Source organism: Populus trichocarpa, chromosome 3 (assembly GCF_000002775.5).
Source record: "Populus trichocarpa isolate Nisqually-1 chromosome 3, P.trichocarpa_v4.1, whole genome shotgun sequence".
Taxonomy (NCBI): domain Eukaryota; kingdom Viridiplantae; phylum Streptophyta; class Magnoliopsida; order Malpighiales; family Salicaceae; genus Populus; species Populus trichocarpa.
In genome coordinates this window covers 2,520,391-2,540,449 of record NC_037287.2, presented here as the reverse complement: position 1 = coordinate 2,540,449, position 20,059 = coordinate 2,520,391, and the positions used below count along the sequence as shown (strand labels likewise).

At 34.0% G+C, this 20,059-nt stretch overlaps 1 protein-coding gene across 2 annotated transcripts in view; it reads left to right on the top strand.

Annotated features, from left to right (window-relative positions):
• The first annotated feature begins 3,944 nt into the window (after positions 1 to 3,944).
• Positions 3,945 to 20,059, top strand: part of LOC7478156 (copper-transporting ATPase PAA1, chloroplastic) — a 31,238-nt gene continuing 15,123 nt past the window's right edge. For both annotated transcript variants that reach the window (XM_024596828.2, XM_024596827.2), the window contains exons 1-9: positions 3,945 to 4,420; positions 4,546 to 4,599; positions 4,826 to 4,979; positions 8,601 to 8,675; positions 8,788 to 9,065; positions 18,324 to 18,557; positions 18,862 to 18,960; positions 19,140 to 19,289; positions 19,720 to 19,866. In XM_024596828.2, the coding sequence (XP_024452596.2) occupies positions 3,998 to 4,420; positions 4,546 to 4,599; positions 4,826 to 4,979; positions 8,601 to 8,675; positions 8,788 to 9,065; positions 18,324 to 18,557; positions 18,862 to 18,960; positions 19,140 to 19,289; positions 19,720 to 19,866 (1,614 nt within the window). In that variant the 5' untranslated portion in view covers positions 3,945 to 3,997. The remainder of the gene's footprint in view (positions 4,421 to 4,545; positions 4,600 to 4,825; positions 4,980 to 8,600; positions 8,676 to 8,787; positions 9,066 to 18,323; positions 18,558 to 18,861; positions 18,961 to 19,139; positions 19,290 to 19,719; positions 19,867 to 20,059) is intronic.

Genomic DNA, 20,059 nt, shown 5'->3' with positions numbered 1-20,059 from the left:
GTTGAATAATGAATTTGAAAAAATCAATTAAAAATGATAATAAAAAAAAAGACTGTAATCAACCTAGTTAACTTGTCAAACCTAGATAATGAGACCGGGATAACTCAATAGAAAGTAAATCAAAACAAATTATAAAGTATAATTCACAATCAATACATTGTTGAATGATAAAATTGAAAAAAAATCAACTAAAAAAACCCAAATCAACTCGAGTAACTCGCTAAACCCTTAACTCGGGTCATGAGACTAGAATAACCTCTTTAAAGCAAACCAGAATAAAGTATAAAAGATTAATTCTGAATCAACCTAAATATTAAAGCAAGAAATTAAAAAAAAATCAATTAAAAAAACAAAAAAAAACTTAATCAACTGAGTTAATTCACAAAACCCATGACCTCGGGTCATGCGATTAGAATGAATTCATAAATTTAAAAGAAAAAAAAAACTTAATTTTTTTAAAAAAAGTATTGTACAAATAAACAGTAACTCAAACTTCATCTAGTTTTTGTTAATTAATTATCAGTTCCACTTTGTCTAAGTTATCCTTCTGTCTTATGTTTTAAATATCAATAACTCTAAATAAATTTTTTTAATAATTAGCTTTTATAAATAAACATTGTGGGTTTAATGTGTAAATATCAAATGTAATACTTTCCTTTTTCCGTCATTTTCTTGAATACTATAGTTGTTTTTTTTTCAATTATTTCATGAATAATTTTTGTATAAAAAATTCTTTTAAATACTTAAAATTAAACCTATCACGAACCAGTAAGTTCATTAAAAAAAAAGAGAGCACGAGTTTTATGATAATTGGATTTGAATATTTTCATTTCAATGGTTATGCCTGTTATTTTTTTTATCACATTGATAAAAAAAAAAAAAAAACTTTTAATTGATGAACAAGAAAACAAATTACAACAAAACTTAAATGGTGTGTAAAAACATTGTTTCTCTACACCCGTTAACACAGTGAATCATAACATTAATCCATGATGTTGTGATTTTTATCATTTTTTGTGTTTTGATATCATTGATTTTTTTTAATTTTTAATTAGTCATTAAATTATGTGTTTATTATGATTTAAAGTTGATAATTTATTTTAATTTATTTTATATAATTATCGTTGTATCAAAAAAATATCCTGGTATAAGGTTGACATCCAAAAAAATATCATGACATTGTGATATCGTCTATTTTACTTAATATTTAGTTAAATAAAAAATTATTTTGAAAAAAAAAACCCAAGTTATTAAACTTTACGGAGTCAATGCCTTGGATTACGAGTTTGACGGGATAACTCGTGTTGCCATGATTCACGGGTTTGGCAATGTACTTTTTTTTTTATTTTTTTAATTGAACTTGATTTTGTAACTGTATATTTTTTTTTATCATATAGCTAACAAAATTATATTCGAAAAAAAACCATGTTATTAAGCTTTAGAAAGTCTATGGACTTGTTCATAGGTTGACCCGATTCACTAGTTTGGTAGGTTTTCTTTTTTTATCTCATGTTTTGATATTGGATTGATGGAAAATTGAGTTTCATAATTTATTTTGTTTAACTTGTTATGAGGTTATCGCGGTCTAAAAAAAGTTCTGGTACTGGGTTGAAGCTCGATTTTACGATTATCTATTTTTGTTATAATATAGTTAGATAAAAATTAGTTTTTTTTAATAAAAAAAAGTTATTAATCTCAGTGGAGTTTGTGTCCTGGTTTATGGGTTTAACGTATTGACCTAGGTTATTCGAATCACGGGTTTGATGGATTTACCCACATAACCTAGTAATTTTTTTTGTTTTTTATTATTTTAACTGATTTTTTTAATTTCATCATTAAATATTAAATTAAATAAAAAATTAACTTTATAATTTATTTTTATTCGGTTTTTACAGTGAAATCACATTCTCAAACAAATATTAAAACATAATGTAAATGGTGTGGGGGAATCACTGTTCCCCCACACACATTTCACTGTGGATTACAACAGTAATCCACAGTGATTCTTTCCTACTTTTTTTTTTCTAACTTTTCCCTCTTCTTTTTCCGTTTTTTTTCAAATTTTTTTTCAAATTTTTTTTTCAAAATTACTTTTTTTTTTTCAACTTTCCTAATTTTTCTTTTTTTTTCTTTTGTTTTTTCCAAAATTATTTTTGTTGATTTTACTTTTTAAATATTGATCTGGTTAAAATTTTTACTTTGTAATTTTTTCTTGAAAATACTGTGGATTGCTTTGATGTTTTTCCACATAGTTTTTCTATTTTATTTCTTTATTTTTTAAAATTATATTTTTTATTTTTTTTAATATGGAGCTGATTGAAAATTTAGTTTTGTAAATTTTTTTTAAAAATATTGTTTATTGCTACAATGTTTCTCCGCATGGTTTTTTTAATGATTTTCTCTAAAATTATCTTTTTTTATTTTATTTTTTAATATTAAGCTGGTTAAAAATTACAGTTACAATATTATTAAAAAGTATCATCTAAAAACGATAAAATTCATAAGTGCAATGTGGCAGTCCAAATACACCTTGTTTTTTTTTTTTTAAATCATTTTGAAACATTTTTAAAAGTTAAATCATGTTTTTACTGGTTATTCATGTTATCTTTAGATCCCTAACATCAATTGATTCAAGTCAAATTAACTCTTACGTGATTTAATTAAAAACTCGACTGGTTCTTAGATGTTTTAAAATTAACTCACTTAATCAGGTTTAATAATATTATTAAAAATTTTCACGGTTTAATTTTTTTTTTATATTAAAAAAACAGATTTAACTTGTGACGACTGCATGCATATGGATCAGTGGAATCTAAATTGTGCATGCAAAAATCATTTCCAAAATTCGTTAATGTTCAAATCATTTAAGAAAATGAAAATAGAACTCAATGAATTAGTTGGAAAGATAAGAAATAGCTTAAAAGCATAGGCAGCCTTGAGGCTAAAATTATTGGTTTCATGCACTATTCACCGCATGTTTCAAATGTGGATGTCGTGGGGGCACTCATCATGAAATGTATGGTTGGTTTTTTTCACTTTGTATTTATTCTTTTCAGAATTACATTTTATATCTTTATTCAATTCTAAATTTAAAATAAAATAAAAAGAATATAACTCAAAATACATATCAATTTCTTTTATCAATATCTTCAATTTCCTTCTTTTTCTTCATTTTTTTTTCAATCAAAACCATAAATTTTAAAAACCAAATCAAATAATTTTTGACATAACTTCTATCAAACAATTTTTGATGTGAATATTTTTTTTATCTAGATCAACTCAAGTTAGTTTAAATAGGCACTGTTTGGGAACGCGGTGCAAACCGCGTTCCACAAAAATTCAATTTTGTTTTTGTTAAAATTTAATTTTTTTGGTATGTTTTGGATTGTTTTGATGTGCTGATATTAAAAATAATTTTAAAAAAATAAAAAAAATATTATTTTAATGCATTTCAGCATGAAAAACATTTTAAAAAACAACCGCAACCACATTTCCAAACAAGCTCTCTAGTAATTGACAGTAATGCCAATGAAAGAACAGACCAACAAATTCAATTATAAGAATGATTTTGTATAACAAATAAAATGTTTGCTGAAATATCACTATGAAAGTTTTAACTCTTTGTAATTTTTAGTAAATTTATAATATTAGTTTGATAGAAGAGTAGTAATTATATATTTAATGACAATTATTATATTTGTAAGGAATTTTTATTTATTAAATAAAATATAATAAAAATCTTATAAATAATTTGATTTTTTTTATTGATTTTTTTTTTGTGACGGTGAAGATGTAAAATATTATCAAACGGAGTTAAAGTGGCAAAGTGAAAATAATAATAAAAAAGGAGTAAATTAGAGGTTTTGTATGTAATTAATCCAAAATAATAATAAGGAAAATGCGGAGATGAACTATATTGTAATTTATAATTTATATACATATATAAGTACAGATACACAAAGACAAGAGAAGATTAGAGAGGATTTGTTTAAAAAAAATGGAGTCTGCGTTGGCTATCTCGGCGACGACAGTGCCTCTCTTCATTCTATCTAAAGCCCTTAACCGTCATTTCACCACCAACACCACCCGTTCCTTACTCCGCATCTCCTCGACTCAACTCGTCACTCGCCGACTCAGCTCCATCTACTCCCGCAACAGCGACTTTCTTCCTTCTTCTCCTTCTTTGAAAGGCTTGAGGGTGGGTGTGCCACTGGTACGCCTCCGTTTGGAGTGCGTTTCCAGCTCTGCGGCGTCTTTCGGTACCACGTCCGGCGGCGGAGGTGGCGGCGGCGAGTTTGGCGGCGGCGGCGGAGGTGGTGGATCGAATGGCGGAGATGCGGAGTCGAATTCGGTTGCGGAAGCGGTCGGCGCGGAGGAGGCTCCGGTGCTGTCGCCGGATGTTATAATACTCGATGTTGGGGTAAGAAGTCTAAAACAGACTCTGGCTTTTTTTTTTTTTGTAAATTATTATTTCAATTATCATTAAATAATTTTAGAAATTATCTATAAAAAAAAAAAAGCTAAAACGCCACGGCTGTGATGTAGGGAATGACATGCGGGGGATGTGCAGCTAGTGTGAAGAGAATTCTTGAAAGTCAAGTAAGATATCCTTTTCTTTTATTTAATTTATTTGACAATGAAATTATTTTTTGGTGCTTCATTTGCTTGCCGCAAACCTAAGAATGTGACTAATAATTGTGCCTTATTTTTGAAATATCTGAGAAACAAAGCGCAAAAGAATCAATGAATTCATTTTCTGCTTTTAATTTGTTCTGTAGCTTGTGCTCTGATTATGTTATCACCATCTATGTTGTTTGATGAACAGTCACAAGTATTTTCTGCTAGTGTCAATCTTGCTACGGAGACTGCAATAGTGCGTCCAGTATCTGAAGCAAAAATTGTGCCCAACTGGCAGAAACAACTGGGTGAGGCACTTGCAAAGCATCTGACCAGTTGTGGTTTCATATCGAACCTTCGAGGTAAACCTTCTCATCACCATCATTGTTGTTGTTGTGATTACACTCCTCCCTCTAGTTGAAATGTGAAAAGAACTATTGAATATGTGTACTTTGCCCTGTTCGTGCATTTTATGATTGGTAATAATTAGTCAGTGTCGTAACTTAACTATTAGATTACCCACTATACTTTAATTTTGCCATATTGCTCATAAGTTTGTGTATGGCGTTTGAGATTCTGATAGTGGTATAATTTATGAAAATATGTTCTATGTTTTGGTATCACCCAAGTGCTCAAGATGACAAAAGAGAGCCTGCCTTTGGCAGGAATAACAAGAATGCAATTTTTTTCTTTTTTTAAAAAAAAAAATCGAAGAAAAATGTGAGGAATCAAGAAACATGACAAGAAGTAAAGGATATTAAATTATTTTTTCTTCCTAGTGTTAAAACTGCAAAAAAGTGTACGCTGAACATTCCACTCTTTGAAACAATCAACTATCCATTTGTACGATAAAAACCAAACCAAGGACTATAAGGTAGCTTCCCAAACTGATGTAGGACTAAACTTAGCATACCAGCTAGAGGATGCTTGAATAGTGCAGGAAGACCTCTAAATCTTAACCAGGGTGACACTCCCCATACATCCTGAGTTTCAATGTGATTCATGTGAAGTTTGGTGGGCTAGTGGCAGGTCAGGAAGCTACTGAAGGAGATATTTCATCGTAGAAAAGCTAAAGATTTCTTGTGAGGAGTGACCATAATTCTTTATGGTATGTCCCTAACTCATTGAGTTTTCAATTTCATGGTGACTTGCTTGCTTGAGAAGAATCTTACAGAAATCTTCTCCACTATAGTGGATGAGAAAGGACACGCGTAAAAGTGTTTATTAATATTATGATTTCTCCCTTCAATAGGTGAGTCTCGACGGCTTGTGGTGGATTTTTGAAGAGAGAAAAACACTGGTGCTGGAGAACCATTTGTCTTGGAGGATTTGCTATCGCACAATCTGAATTTGTCACTGCTTTAACTCACATCAGGAAACTAGGATATTCATTTATAAGGGTTGATTGTATTCATGTTTAAGAGAAAGTGACATTGCAGTGGTCATGTGTGTTATTCTGGGAACATATCATCTTGGTATATTAATATATTTTACCCAGAATTTGAGGGAAAGCTCACTGCCTTGTATCTTTGTTACTTTGCAAAGTCTGACAGAGTTTTTGTATCTTGCAAAGGATTAGTTGTGTATCTGGAAATTGCATTCCTGTTCAATATATGATTTCTACTTTGTCAGAATGTTCGTCTGCCTGATTTTATTTGTTCTCACAACTCGTAGACATATCTTGTACAGAATAATGTGGTCATGTTTTGTTCTATTTTCAGTTTTTTGTATTCATAATCATGCTAATGAAACGCAAAACAATCTGTAGAGTAATTGTTTTCTCCTCTTTGCTTTTAAAAACTTCTTTTTTATTATTTTTCCTTGTGGAAACAGCCTTTGGAGTCACTGGAAAGTGGAAACGACATTTTACACTGGGTTGTTTAGAATATAATTTTACCAACACCTGTATTAAGACTCTGTAGGCAAGCATTTCATCTTTGTTCAGATTACCTTTTTAAGAACATTTAATAGATTTTCAGAAATGCGGACAGCTTCTATATGTTTGTAGTTTGTGAATATGCTGTATTTTTAGCTATTCTGCTTTGTTAAATGTCAGGTGTTAGCCTCTCATTCACCTATTTAATTGTTTTATAGTTTATGAAAATGCTGTTTTACATTATAGCCAATGAAAGTATTACTTTGAAATTTAGTTTAGCCTTGTAAAGAGCTCCTTGAATTCCCCTTCATCATTTGTTGTTGAGCATGTGATCTAGATTGCTGGGTTAGTGGAGAGTTTTCCTTGCACTAATTCTACTGTGTATAGTAGTAAAATTTCTGAGTGCATCATCTCATTTTATCATACTTTGTAATACAATTATGACTGATAATAAATACAAATAATTTGTTCATGGTTGTTGATGCTGAATGTGGTAAAAATTTTGGTTTAGGGAATTGAATCTTTCATTCCACTTTCACTGTTGTTGATTTAGAGATGGCACAGTAGGGAATTGCGGATTACTTGACAGAGGATTTTTGTAACCATGACCAGAAAACGAGATCTCGAATGTTATTTGCTTACAGTCGCTAGACAAACTTTGTAAGCAAATAAATGGATACCTAGAGTTGTTAGAACATAAATTTGTTACAACTACTAATCATAATTTCTATATATTCCTCCCCCCATGTTCAATTTAGTTTTAAACAGCTTGTAATCTTCAACTTCTAATTTTTAGATGTTTTTGAACTACGATTTCTCTTAATCAACACGACAGTTTCATCTTAAGATTACACCTTCTTGTTGATTGCTATGTTAATGTGGTTTTAGTTGATTGCATCTTCTTAACTCAAGATTAGGATGCTAAGTATTTCTTCTCTATCATTTCAGATACTATATGATTTTTTAGAGACCCTTTAATTTGTTGGTTTATACTTTGAGAATTCAATAGACACTGTGCCACATCCACTCTCTTGCTAAAAATACATACCAATGTAAAAATACTTGAAATACTTGGAAAATCAATATCCTTGCCAAATTTATCTAGGGTAATGGAGACAATATTACACCTCACAGTATATTATGTCTTGCGTAATGGCTCTGGTGGATGCTTCCATTGCCATTTATAACTGTGGTGCTGCCTTAGGGAAGATATGCTATATTAGTGGCTGAACAGAAAATGGTTGCTTTGAGGTTAAACCTTCTGTGTATTGTAGTTATGAAGGCAGCATGTTCCATTGGAAGATCTGTGTGGCAGACTGCTTTTCCCATTTCCTCTTTTGGTGTGGACAAAGGTCATTGTAATATGTTTACAACTCTGCAGAATGAGTTGTTCAGTTACTCGGTCGTTGTTTGGTGGCTCTATGGGAGACTTTTTCTATCAACAATTGATCTGGTTCATTTTGTGCTAGTTTATTTGAGAGGGGTGTCTGGTTTGGGTTGTAAAATTGCTAGATGTTCTTTATTCTTTGAGCCTGTAGTTAGAGAGAAATGCAAGATCTTCTGAAGGGAAATATCCTTATAAGGAAGTACCAGTAAACTATAATATGATTCTATTGAGTAAATTGTTCTGTGGGTTTGTAGATCCAGTAATGTGATTTTTAGGGGTTTCTTTCAACTGTCGTTTGATGCTTGAGGATAAGAATCTGCTTCTTTAACATATTTTTACTTCAGTTTAGGTGCTCTGTTTTGTTCTTCACTTGTGCAGGGTGCACTAGTCCTTGTCTGGGCTTCTGTTTTTCTTCTGGTTCTAAGTTTATTAATGAATCTTTTTCATATTGATTAGCAATGAATCCTACATTTTCTACCTTGTTGTCTCTTAGGTCCAATTTGATGAAACCTGTTCCAGGTTCCATACTTTGCTACTATTTTTCAAGTGACCAAATTTTTATACCAACTCAGAGCTTCATTTATCATACTCAATTAATTTCAATAGCCTTCAATCTCTACTATGAGCATTAGTTTTGTTATTCATTTTCTCAACGTGTTTCTACCCTTGTTGTGGAATACGCTTAACATCCTTGTGGCTTTGATGGTTGCTTCTGTACAGATGAAGGAAGGGATAATGTCTTCAAAGTTTTTGAAAAGAAAATGGATGAAAAGCGTGATCGCCTAAAAGAAAGCGGTACACATCCTCATACACCTTACTGGTTAGATTAAATAATTATGTTAAAAGCTTTATATAGTGATTATCCATCTGTGCAGAAATCTTTCTAAATGCTCTTGTTTTTTTGTAGGTCATCAGCTTGCTGTCTCTTGGGCTCTCTGTGCTGTATGCCTCCTTGGCCATGTTTCTCATATTTTCGCCACTAAGGCTTCATGGATCCATGTATTTCATTCTGTAGGATTCCATCTATCTCTGTCTTTGTTTACATTGCTTGGTCCTGGACGACAACTTATTCATGATGGTGTGAAAAGCCTTTTTAAGGGGGCTCCAAATATGAACACTTTAGTAGGTCTTGGGGCATTATCGTCATTTGCTGTTAGCTCGTTAGCTGCATTAGTACCAAAGCTGGTAAGTCATATTCCCTATTCTTATACAGTTCTAGTTTCATTTGGGATTCAATGGTTGTCTTTATTTTTCTAATGGGAAAGCCATGCGGGTCACTCATTAAGTTTTTGACTTTATGTGCTTCATGACATATGACTTGTTGCATGTCTAGTTTTATCTAGAACTATGTTGCAGTGTTAAGTAGGTGGCTTGGAAGGTAGTGAAAAACTTTCATTCTAGTGTAAAGAGTATATGCAGTTTAGTTTCTTTTTTCTTTTTGTCTTCTCAGATATCTCCTTTTGTTTTAAACTTTTCTTGAAATTGAGATATGACTTATAGAAGTTTGGTGATGCTAAATATTTCTCTCCATGGATGTAGTGCTAAGCTAATGAATGAATAACATTATCCACAAATCAAAACCCTAGAGTTCTTGGATCCATAAGTAAGTTATCAGGAAAGCATTTTAAATTATTTTATTGAAAGAAACACTGCCCCCCTTTTATTTTCTAAGCCTAAACTATGTGTAAGCTTGAGGTGTCTTGAAATGTCTGCTTACCTAGTAAAGTAATGAAGAGTCAAGTTTGACTTCTAAAAAAGGACTGTAAAATTATTACTAGCTGTCCACAAGTAGTGCAGGACACTTTTACTCGGACAGTTGATAGATAGGTGGAGAAAGAGTTTGTGAAAGGCTTGCAATTGGGAGTGGAGGAAGCAAATATTTCGCACTTGCAATTTGTAGATAATACCATCCTTCTCTTGGAGGATGTTTTGAGGATGTGCTGATGATTTTGCAGGTTTTTGATCCATTTTTAAAAAGAGTACTTAACATGTTTAAGACCAGAGTGGCAAGATTATATTTGGCACAGGATTTTGTGGGTGAGTTTGCTAGCCATGCCAGGTGTGGATTTTGGAGTGGCCACTGGAGCATTTTGGGATTCCTTTTGGAGGGTTCCTTGGGTGAGTTTGCTAGCTGCACCTGTTTCTTTTCAGGATCTGATTATTGAGTCAATAAGAGATTGGACTGGTGGGAAGGTGATTCTGTCACTGGGGGTCGGATTACTTTTATTCAGTCACGATTATCTAATATCGTTTTGTATTATTTGTCACTGTTTAAGATTCCAGTCTTTATGGCTGTTTGATAAAGAGAATTAGGAGGAATTTTGTATGGCATAGGAGAAAGCTAAATGATCACCAGATGAGTTGGGAGGCTTAAGTAATCCCAGGAGTGAAGGGTGCTTGAGGCTTCACTCAACTCAAAAGCAATGCTGTGGTGGGAAAATCATTGTTTCATTATCCATAGAATATGATTCTGTGGCGCAAGGGTACTTGGACTATTCAAAGTGATCATTTGAATGGATGGGATGCCAAGGCATCAACTATCACACACTTGAGCCCTGGGAGTTTTATTTTAAAAGCTATATTCACAGTTCTTCCCTCTGAATTTTAAGGTGGGCAATTGAACCAACGCTAATTGAGAATGAAATTTGAATAATATGTCCTCAATATATAGCTTCCTTATAGATAATCTGCCCACTATAAATAAGAGATTTAGGGTTTTTCTTTTGCACTGGGAATGAAATTGGTAAATTTTGAGAAGAAAATAATGGCTATTTAGCAGCTGAGATAATTGTCTTGCTGGCACAGAATCAGGTATGTAACATGCTTTTGGTTTGCCAAGGAGACAAGGCTAGAAAAGATTTACATGGTTAGGGTGTGTAATGTTATTGGATTGTGATCACAATAAAATTGCACAGGCAAGGGTTTGCTAGATCACCGAAAGTAAATCTAAGACTAGCTTGGACCCACAGAAAATACCATTTGGTTTGAGGTTATATAACAGGGGGCATCATGCTACGAGAAATATATATTAAGGGAGTGAATTTCGAGGACTAAAGTTGTGAAAGTTAATTGAGAGTGCTAAATGCATGAAATGTTTTAGCATGAAGCTATGGTTGTATGGTGTTGAATTGACAGCAGCACTACTGTGGTGGAAGCAGTGATGGCACTACTGGTGGAAGTGATGATGAAAGTGACATTACTGAGTTGGTAATGGTAGCCTTATCCCTCATTAATCTAACCGCCCTATGTTTGTGGTTAAGCTTTAACAACCTGTCCAAATATTTTTGATATTTGAGTAACATTTAATCCTAGTTAAACCCCTATCCAACAAGGAGTTAGAAACTACTCTCTTAGAGGCCCTAGACTTGACTTGAAGTATGCATTTGACCTTGCCTACAAAAACATCCAAATCTAACAAAATGAAATTTTCTTATTAAAAAAGAACACTTAATTTTAAAGCAATTATTTTATGGTATAAACTAAAAGAGATGGTGCTTTTACAATGCACCACGTCACAAAACACTATTCATCTTAATAGTTTTTGTCTTTGTTTTTTTTTTTTTTTTTCTGAATCTATATTTCTTTTTCTAATTTCATGCTTCAATATTTAATTTATTGGAAATTAGGCTTTATAATTTATTGTGGTTTGTTTTATACGTGGTTAGCTCGATTTCATAACCCGTGTCACGAGTTTGACGGGTTGACTAGTTTTTTTAATTGACATTTTTTTTTTTCAATTTCATCCTAACATTAGGTTGATTGAAAATTAGGTTTCATAATTTATTTGAGTTTGCATTCTATGAGGTTATCTTAGTCTCATGACTTGAGACGTGGGTTTGACGGGTTAACCTAGGTGACTCAAGTTGTCTTTTTTTAATTGGAAATTTTTCAATTTCATCATTAAATATTAGATTGATTATAAATTAGGTTTCATAATATATTTTAGTTTGCTTTCTATGAGGTTATCCCGGTCTTATGACTCGGGTCACGTGTTTTGCAGGTTAACCCGAGTAGACTCGGATCGTTTTATTGTGTCTTGTTTTTAGATTGATTTTTTTTTTCATTTTCAACTTTTAACAATAAATATTGAAAATTGAACTTTATAATTTGTTTTTATTTGTTTTTTATGAGGTTATTGCAGTCTCATGATCTTGGTCACGAGTTTGGCAGATTATGACAAGATAATACAAGAGAATTTCTGAAATGTTTTGTGTATCTTTCACTAAGAGAGTTACAATATATATATATATATATATACACATCAAGAATGATCAAATCCCTTGATTCTAGGGTCTAATAAACATAATTAGATCCCTTAATCCTAGGCCTATTATAGGAAGAATTACAGTAAGAATATATAGAACAATAATGAAAATCTTAGAGAGATAATCAAAGGATATACAACTATGAAAGAAACTAAATAAGGAAAGAAGAATATATTGACATCCCCCCTCAAATTGATGTGGGTAAGTCTATCAGCATCAATTTGCTACTGAGAAACTTGTGTCGTTGGCATGTCAAAACTTTTGTAAAGACATCAGCTATTTGAAGATCAGTAGTAAGATGAGGAAGAGTGATAACACCTCGAGTAAAGGCCTCCCTGATGTAATGACAGTCCACCTCTATGTGCTTTGTGCGTTCATGATATACCGGATTCACAGCTATTTGAATGGCACTAGTATTATCACCATGAAGTGGAGTAGGATCAGTTGGAGGAAATCCAAGTTCAAAAATAAGACCACGTAACCACACAATTTCAGAACAAGCTGCAGACATGGCTCTGTACCCAGCCTCTGTAGAAGATTTAGAGACACAATCCTGCTTCTTACACTTCCAAGAAATCAAGGCATCTCCAAGAAAAATGCACTAGCCTGTGGTAGACTTCCTAGTATCCGGGCTGCCAGCCCAATCTGCCCAAGAAAAATGCACTAGCCTGTGGTAGACTTCCTAGTATCCGGGCTGCCAGCCCAATCTGCATCACTATATGCAGTCAAATTAAGAGTAGATTGTGTAGGAAAAAACAACCCACGAGTGGGTGACCTAATTAAGTATCTAATAATACGACGAACTGCAGCAAGATGAAGATGTCGAGGTGATTGCATAAATTTGCTAACTATATGGACAACATACGAGATATCGGGCCTTGTAATTGTTAGGTAGATAAGACTACCAACAAGTTGCCAATATAAAAAAGGATCAAGCAAAAGCTCGCCTTCATCTCTTCGGTATTTCACATTCACGTCCATTGGCGTATCAACAACAGTAGCATCCTTTAAACCAGCTAGCTCAATGAAATCTTGGATATATTTATGTTGATTTAAGAACAAACCATGATCTCTAGAGTGAACTTCCAGCCCCAAAAAATGTGAGATGCCCAAGATCTTTCATTTGAAATGTACTATGCAACATATGTTGAAGCTTAGTGATCAGCCTGTTGTCATTACTGTTGATGATAATATCATCAACATAGACTACGAGAAAGACCATACCAGTGGTGGTCTCGTAAAAGAAGAATGATGAATCATATTGACTTTGTGTGAAGGAGAAGGTGAGAAGAGTGTCGCGAAACTTCTCAAACCAGGCTCTAGGTGCCTATTTCAACCCATACAAAGAGCGTCTTAGCTTGCAAACTTCATCAGAAGCCGTTGTGGACATACTAGGTGGAAGTTTCATATAAATCTCTTCCTTAAGATCCCCATGCAAGAAGGCATTTTTTACATCCATTGGATGTAAAGGCCAAGCTTTAAAGGCTGTAATAGCAAGAATTGTTCTCACCGTGGTAATCTTAGCAACTGGTGCGAATGTTTCTTCATAGTCAAAGCCATATTCTTGTTGATTGCCAAGAACAACCAATCGAGCTTTGTATTTATCTAAAGAGCCATTAGACTTGAGTTTCACAGTATAGACCCCCTTACTACCAATGGGCTTAACATGTGGAGGACAAGATATAATGTCCCAAGTATGATTTGGCTCAAGTGCTTGAAGTTTTGCCTCCATTGCTTGTTGCCAACACTCATGTCCTATAGCCTGTTTATAACAAGTGGGAATGGAAATAGAAGACAAAGTAGTAGACATAGCCACAGGAGTTGAAAAACCATACCTTTCAGGAGGTTTGTGAGGTCTGGAGCTTCTACAAAGAGGAGGTGGATCATAGGAAATGGGTAGAACAGGATCAGATGCCGCACGAAGATATGGAGGGACCTCAGTGAGATCTGTAGAAGGATCAGATGCAGGAGGAGTGCGTCTATGATAAACATAACCAGGTGTAAACCTTTGTACTGGTGTTGGCGACTCATGAAATGTGGTAAAACAAATAGAGAAGGAAATTCTGAAGTCTGTTGTGTGTGAAAGAAGGGCTGATTTAAAAAAAAAATTGACATTCCTAGACACGAGTTTGACATGCATGTGGATCATAGCAAAGAAATCCTTTTTGGGTTCTAGCATATCCTAAGAAAGCACACTTGACAGATTGGGCAATAAGTTTATTTCTCTCATGTGCAGGAAGGTAAACAAAACAAGCACATCCAAAAATATGAATATTGGAATAATTTGGTGCATGTCCAAACAAACGAAAGTAGGGAGAATTATTGTTTAAGTTGGGAGATGGTAATCTATTAATCAAATAAATAGCAGTAGACAAAGCTTCACACAAAAAATGAGAAGGAGCACATGACTTAATTAGAAGAGTTCGAACAACATCAAGAAGATGACGATTCTTTCTTTCAGCCACACCGTTTTGTTGTAGGGTGAAAGGACAAGAACATTGTGATATGATCCCATGACTTCGAAGAAAAAATTGAAATTCATTTGACATATATTCACCACCTGAATCAGATTGCAGAATTTTGATTTTGGCCGAAAATTGTGTTTCAACTAATGCAAGAAGGGCTTTAAACATAGAGAAGACCTCACTTTTAGACCGAAGAAAATATACCCAAGTAAAGTGAGTGAAATCATCTATAAATGTAACAAAGTATCTGTAATGTTCATGAGAAATTACAGGTGTAACACCCCATGCATCAGTGTGTACGAGTTCAAAAGGTTTGGTGGTGCGGGTTTTATGCAATGGAAAAGGAAGCGTTTTGCTTTTACCAAGTTTGCAAGATGCACAATCAACAATATCATTATTAGAAGTTGAATTTTTATTTCCAAGTAAACCAGATTTAAGCAAGACTCGAAGTACATGAGAATTAGGGTGTCCTAAATGTCTATGCCACACCTGATTATCACATTGAACAACATTACAGGCAACATAATTTGAAACAGGAGAGGGAGATAGAAGCAAAGGAAATAGACGTCCCCCTTTAGGTCCCTTCGCGATCATCTTCCCGGACACTTGATCCTGTACAAGACAACCAGATTTTGAAAAATGAACATCACAATTGTTGTCAACTAATTGGCCAACAGATATAAGATTAGTAGACAACTTAGGAGACATAAAAACAGTATTCAAAAGGGCTGAAATATCACCAACAGCTGTGATAGGCAAGGGATTACCATCGGTAGTACAAATCTGAAGATCTCTATATTTTTTAACATTATTTAAAGGTAAGGCAGTGTTGGTCATGTGATTGGAAGCAGCAGAATCAAAATACCAAGGCTTAGGAATAGAATTTTTGTTACCTGAAAGGCCTAAAGCAGAAAGGGCAGAAACTATTATTTGTTGGACCATTTCAGGAGTAATAGAAGACTGACCAGGACTAAGAGCATTTGAGGGACCAACCGAGACATTATAGGCAGTTTCAGATTTCTTTGGAGGCCGGATGGAACAATCTTTGATGATATGCCTTGTTTTCTTACAATAATTGTAGAATGTTTTAGTTAAATTAGTGGCAATGTGCCCAAATCCTTTGCAACTATAGCACTAGACATTAGACATATCTCTGCCTCTAGATCTCCCTTGAGCAACGTAGGCAACAGGAATTGGAGTAGAATTTTGAGCTTTCTGCTTCAAGACAGCCTGTGTAATGATCCGTTGTTCTTTCCTAAGAAGCTCTCTTACACACATATCCAATAAAGGAATTGGTTCCCTATTCATCAGGTTGGACCTGATTGCTTCAAAATCCCCCCCTTAATTTCATTAAAAATTGATCACGCTTGCTAGTCTCATTCACACTTTGGATTGCAATGAGTCCTTCAGGAGGTACACTTGCATACACAATATCTGTGTACTTAGTCCAAAGATTTGCAAAGGAAGAATAAAACTCTTGTATTGACATACTGCCTTGACTGAGTCGACCCAACTCAAGTTCCAATTGGAACCTTCGTGCTATATTGCTTTGGTTGTAAACTTTCTTCCTTGAGATTGAGAAGCATGGAGGGTTCCATACTTCCAAGGATCCAAGATATAATTTGAGCATCCTTCACCTCCCATTTCACATATTTCTCCTTCTTGCTGTTAGGTGCATGATCTGTCCCAGCAATATGACCCCATAATTCCTTTCCCTCGACAAAAATCTAAAATTGGAATGCCCAGGTAGAATAGTTCTTGCCATTAAATCGAACAAGAAAATGTTTAGATTGTTCCGGAGACATGATTTAACCAGAAACAAGAACTAAGAGATCAGGTCCAAGAAAAACAGAATAGAAAAACCAGACAAGGAACCAGACACAAGATGAATTGATTTCAGAGTTTTGGCTCTGATACCATGACAAGATAATACAAGAGAATTTTTGAAATGTTTTGTGTATCTTTCACTAAAAGAGTTCCAATATATATATACACATCAAGAATGATCAAATCCCTTAATTCTAGGGTCTAATAAACATAACCAGATCCCTTAATCTTAGGCCTATTATAGGTAGGATTACAGTAAGGATATATAGAACAATAATTAAAATTTTAGAGAGATAATCAAGGGATATACAGCTATGAAAGAAACTAAATAAGGAAAGAAGAATATATTGACGGATTAATCCAGGTTGACTTAGTTTTTTTTTTGTTTCCTTTTTATGAGGTTATCCTAATCTCATAACTCGGGTCACGGTTTTAGCAGGTTAACTCTGGTAAAAAAATTTCATTATTTTTTTTTCAATTCCATTCTTCAACATAGGGTTGATTAAGAATTGAGTTTCATAATTTGTTTTTATTTGCTTTATATGGGGTTATCATGGTCTTATGATCCGAGTGATGGATTTGACAGGTTAACCCATGTTGGCCTGAATTGATCCAATATGCTTCTTTTTCAATATTATTTTTTAAAAATAGATTCTTGAATTTTTGTGAATCAAACTACGTATTTACCGGTTGTCTAGATTATCTTTGGACCTATCAGGTCACATCGGGTCACTCTCCATATGGTTTAAATATATATTTTTTACTAGAAAAATGTTGGCAATACCCGGATTTTTTTTGTATGTTTTAAAAAAATTTGATCCCTGCGGCATAGCGTGGGACATAGTTTTTTCTAAAACTCTATAATGAACCTGATGACATTAGGACTTGATGTGCCTTGAGTGAGGTAATTAATTAAATTTTTGGACATATTACATTCGGGGATCCAGTTCTAGAACATATTGATTAAGAAATTTTATACAAATATAAAAAGTTCTGACATCATTGGCGAGCTTGTTCATCATTTCCACTTCTCAGTGCAATGTTGCTTCTCTCTGCACACACTCGGTTTCAATGGAGAAAAAGGGGGGTCTTTTGCAACTAGACAGCATTCTTCACTACATTTCTTCTCTAGAAGTTCAATAAGGGATAACAAAGCATATCATAACAATGTAGAGTTGCAGACTATCTAGAAAGCCTTAACATTGATAAGAAATGGGCAGTCAACTGGTCACATAATGGGATAGCTCAGTTTTCACATATCCCTACATGATCGAAAGGGTTGCTGAGGTTCTTTTGCGTATTGCATCTCAAATAGAGTGTAATATATGTGCAAAACAAGTTCTTGCTATATTTTGTTTTCCTTACCAAATGGTGAACTTGTGACTGAAATGTAGGGCATTTTTCAAACTCAAATTCACAGTTAGTTGTTCTGCATTATATTCTCTTCAAATTGCTGGTTGATTGTTCTTGAATTAATTTACTACTATCTTGCATTTTGTTCTCAAACATGTACATTCTGATATTCTCATTTTGGATCAACACACAAGTCAACAGAAACCTGATTTATATATGTAAACAAACAGTAAGAAATGATTTTAGATGCATGGTCCAGTTGAACATCTAAATCATGTTTTAAGATATACTTTTAAGAGGCATATTCACTGAACTTGTGTAGATGCTAGATATCACTACAAGTCATGGGATCTGTTTATTAACTGATTCTTCTGTCAAGCTTTTGATTTTTCTATTCCTGGGCATAACTGAAGTCCATATTATTTATTTTATTTTCTAAGAAACAGCATACTTGTATTTAAAATGGATGATTAGTCTATTAAGAAACTATCTGCTGACACTTTAATCATGTTAATGGTTTCTTTGATAAACAGGGTTGGAAGGCATTCTTTGAGGAACCAATTATGTTAATAGCATTTGTCTTGCTAGGAAGGAATCTTGAACAAAGAGCTAAAATTAAAGCAGCCAGTGATATGACTGGACTTCTAAGTGTTTTGCCTACAAAAGCTCGTCTTGTGGTCAATGGTGATGCAACAGATCTGGGCTCAATTGTTGAAGTTCCTTGCAGCAGCCTTTCTGTTGGAGACCAAATTGTTGTCCTACCTGGAGTAAGTAAAGGCTCCATTTTTGTTCATGTATCACTTGCAGCTTTAATATTAATAATAATTGTCTTATTTAATGAGTTACCACATTAAAAGTCTTGTGTTAATAACCTGCTCTTTCATAGATTTGGCCTCGCTAGATACTATTTCTATGACACGTCTTGCTGTTCATTAATCTTTTTTTCCTTTTCTTTTTCCCTCCATTTCCCCTGGCTTCTCAATGGTGGTGCAAAGTTTGAGATACTTGTTACTTGTGGTCACATATTTGCTATATGTGATCCCCCTGACATGCATTCTTCTGTTGTTTTAGGATCGTGTTCCAGCAGATGGAACAGTCAGAGCTGGCAGAAGCACCATTGATGAGTCAAGTTTCACAGGGGAGCCATTGCCAGTTACCAAACTACCTGGGGTATTATTCTCCAGTTATATGCAACTAATGTGTATTCTCTGACAGTGTCATGTAGCAGTGCTGCACATTTGCAAGATGATTCGTTTCAGAAATACACCCACCCTTCCTGTGCTACATTAATTATAGCAGTGGCACCTGCTTTGATATTACTAATAACAGAGTATTTTTGTATGCTCTAGAGTCACGTATCAGCTGGAAGTATAAATCTCAATGGAACTCTTACAATTGAAGTGAAAAGACCAGGGGGTGAGACTGCCATGGGAGACATTGTCCGTTTAGTAGAAGAAGCACAGAGCAGGGAAGCTCCAGTACAACGGTTGGCTGACAAGGTTTCTTTTCTGCATCATAAGTTACTCTTGTTATATTTTGCTATGATGGCATTCACTGTTTCTGGGTAAGCTGACACTCACGCTTATGCATACATGGTTTGCAAATTTTGGAGGGAAGTTCATCTTTATGGCCAACTGATGTCAGAAACAAACTTGGTTTTTGATACATGCATGCACATGTCGGATTAATTAATATGATTATTTTTAAGCTTGATACCAGGTCCCATGTGTTCTTTTTATTAATCATCCTCTATTATCCAATTCTAAGATTATTGTTGGTAGTGATGCTTTTTCTTTACCCCCGCCCCCCTTTCCCCTAATCCTTGCCTTAGTTTTTGTACCAAAAGCATACAGGAGTTTGAGATGTGTTTGTGTGCATGTAGGCATTCACGGGAACTTCACTCTCCTTTTATTTTCTTCATTTCATCAGGTGTCTGGCCACTTTACTTATGGAGTAATGGCAATTTCAGCAGCTACATTTATGTTCTGGAGCATGTTTGGGACACATATTCTACCTGCAGCTTTGAACCAAGGAAATCCAGTTTCTCTAGCTCTACAGCTGTCTTGCAGTGTTTTGGTAAGCAATAAACCCTTTATAAGAGCTCTACATTCTTCTCATGGCTATCACGTAACATACTTACCCATGTTTGGCCCATTTGTATTATAATTATTTTTTGTTTGGTTGAACAAATTCTGTTTCGCTTCTCTTGGGGTTTCCACTGGTTTCAATTTCCTCTCAAGTCACTTCCTTGCATTTTATTATGGCTTTG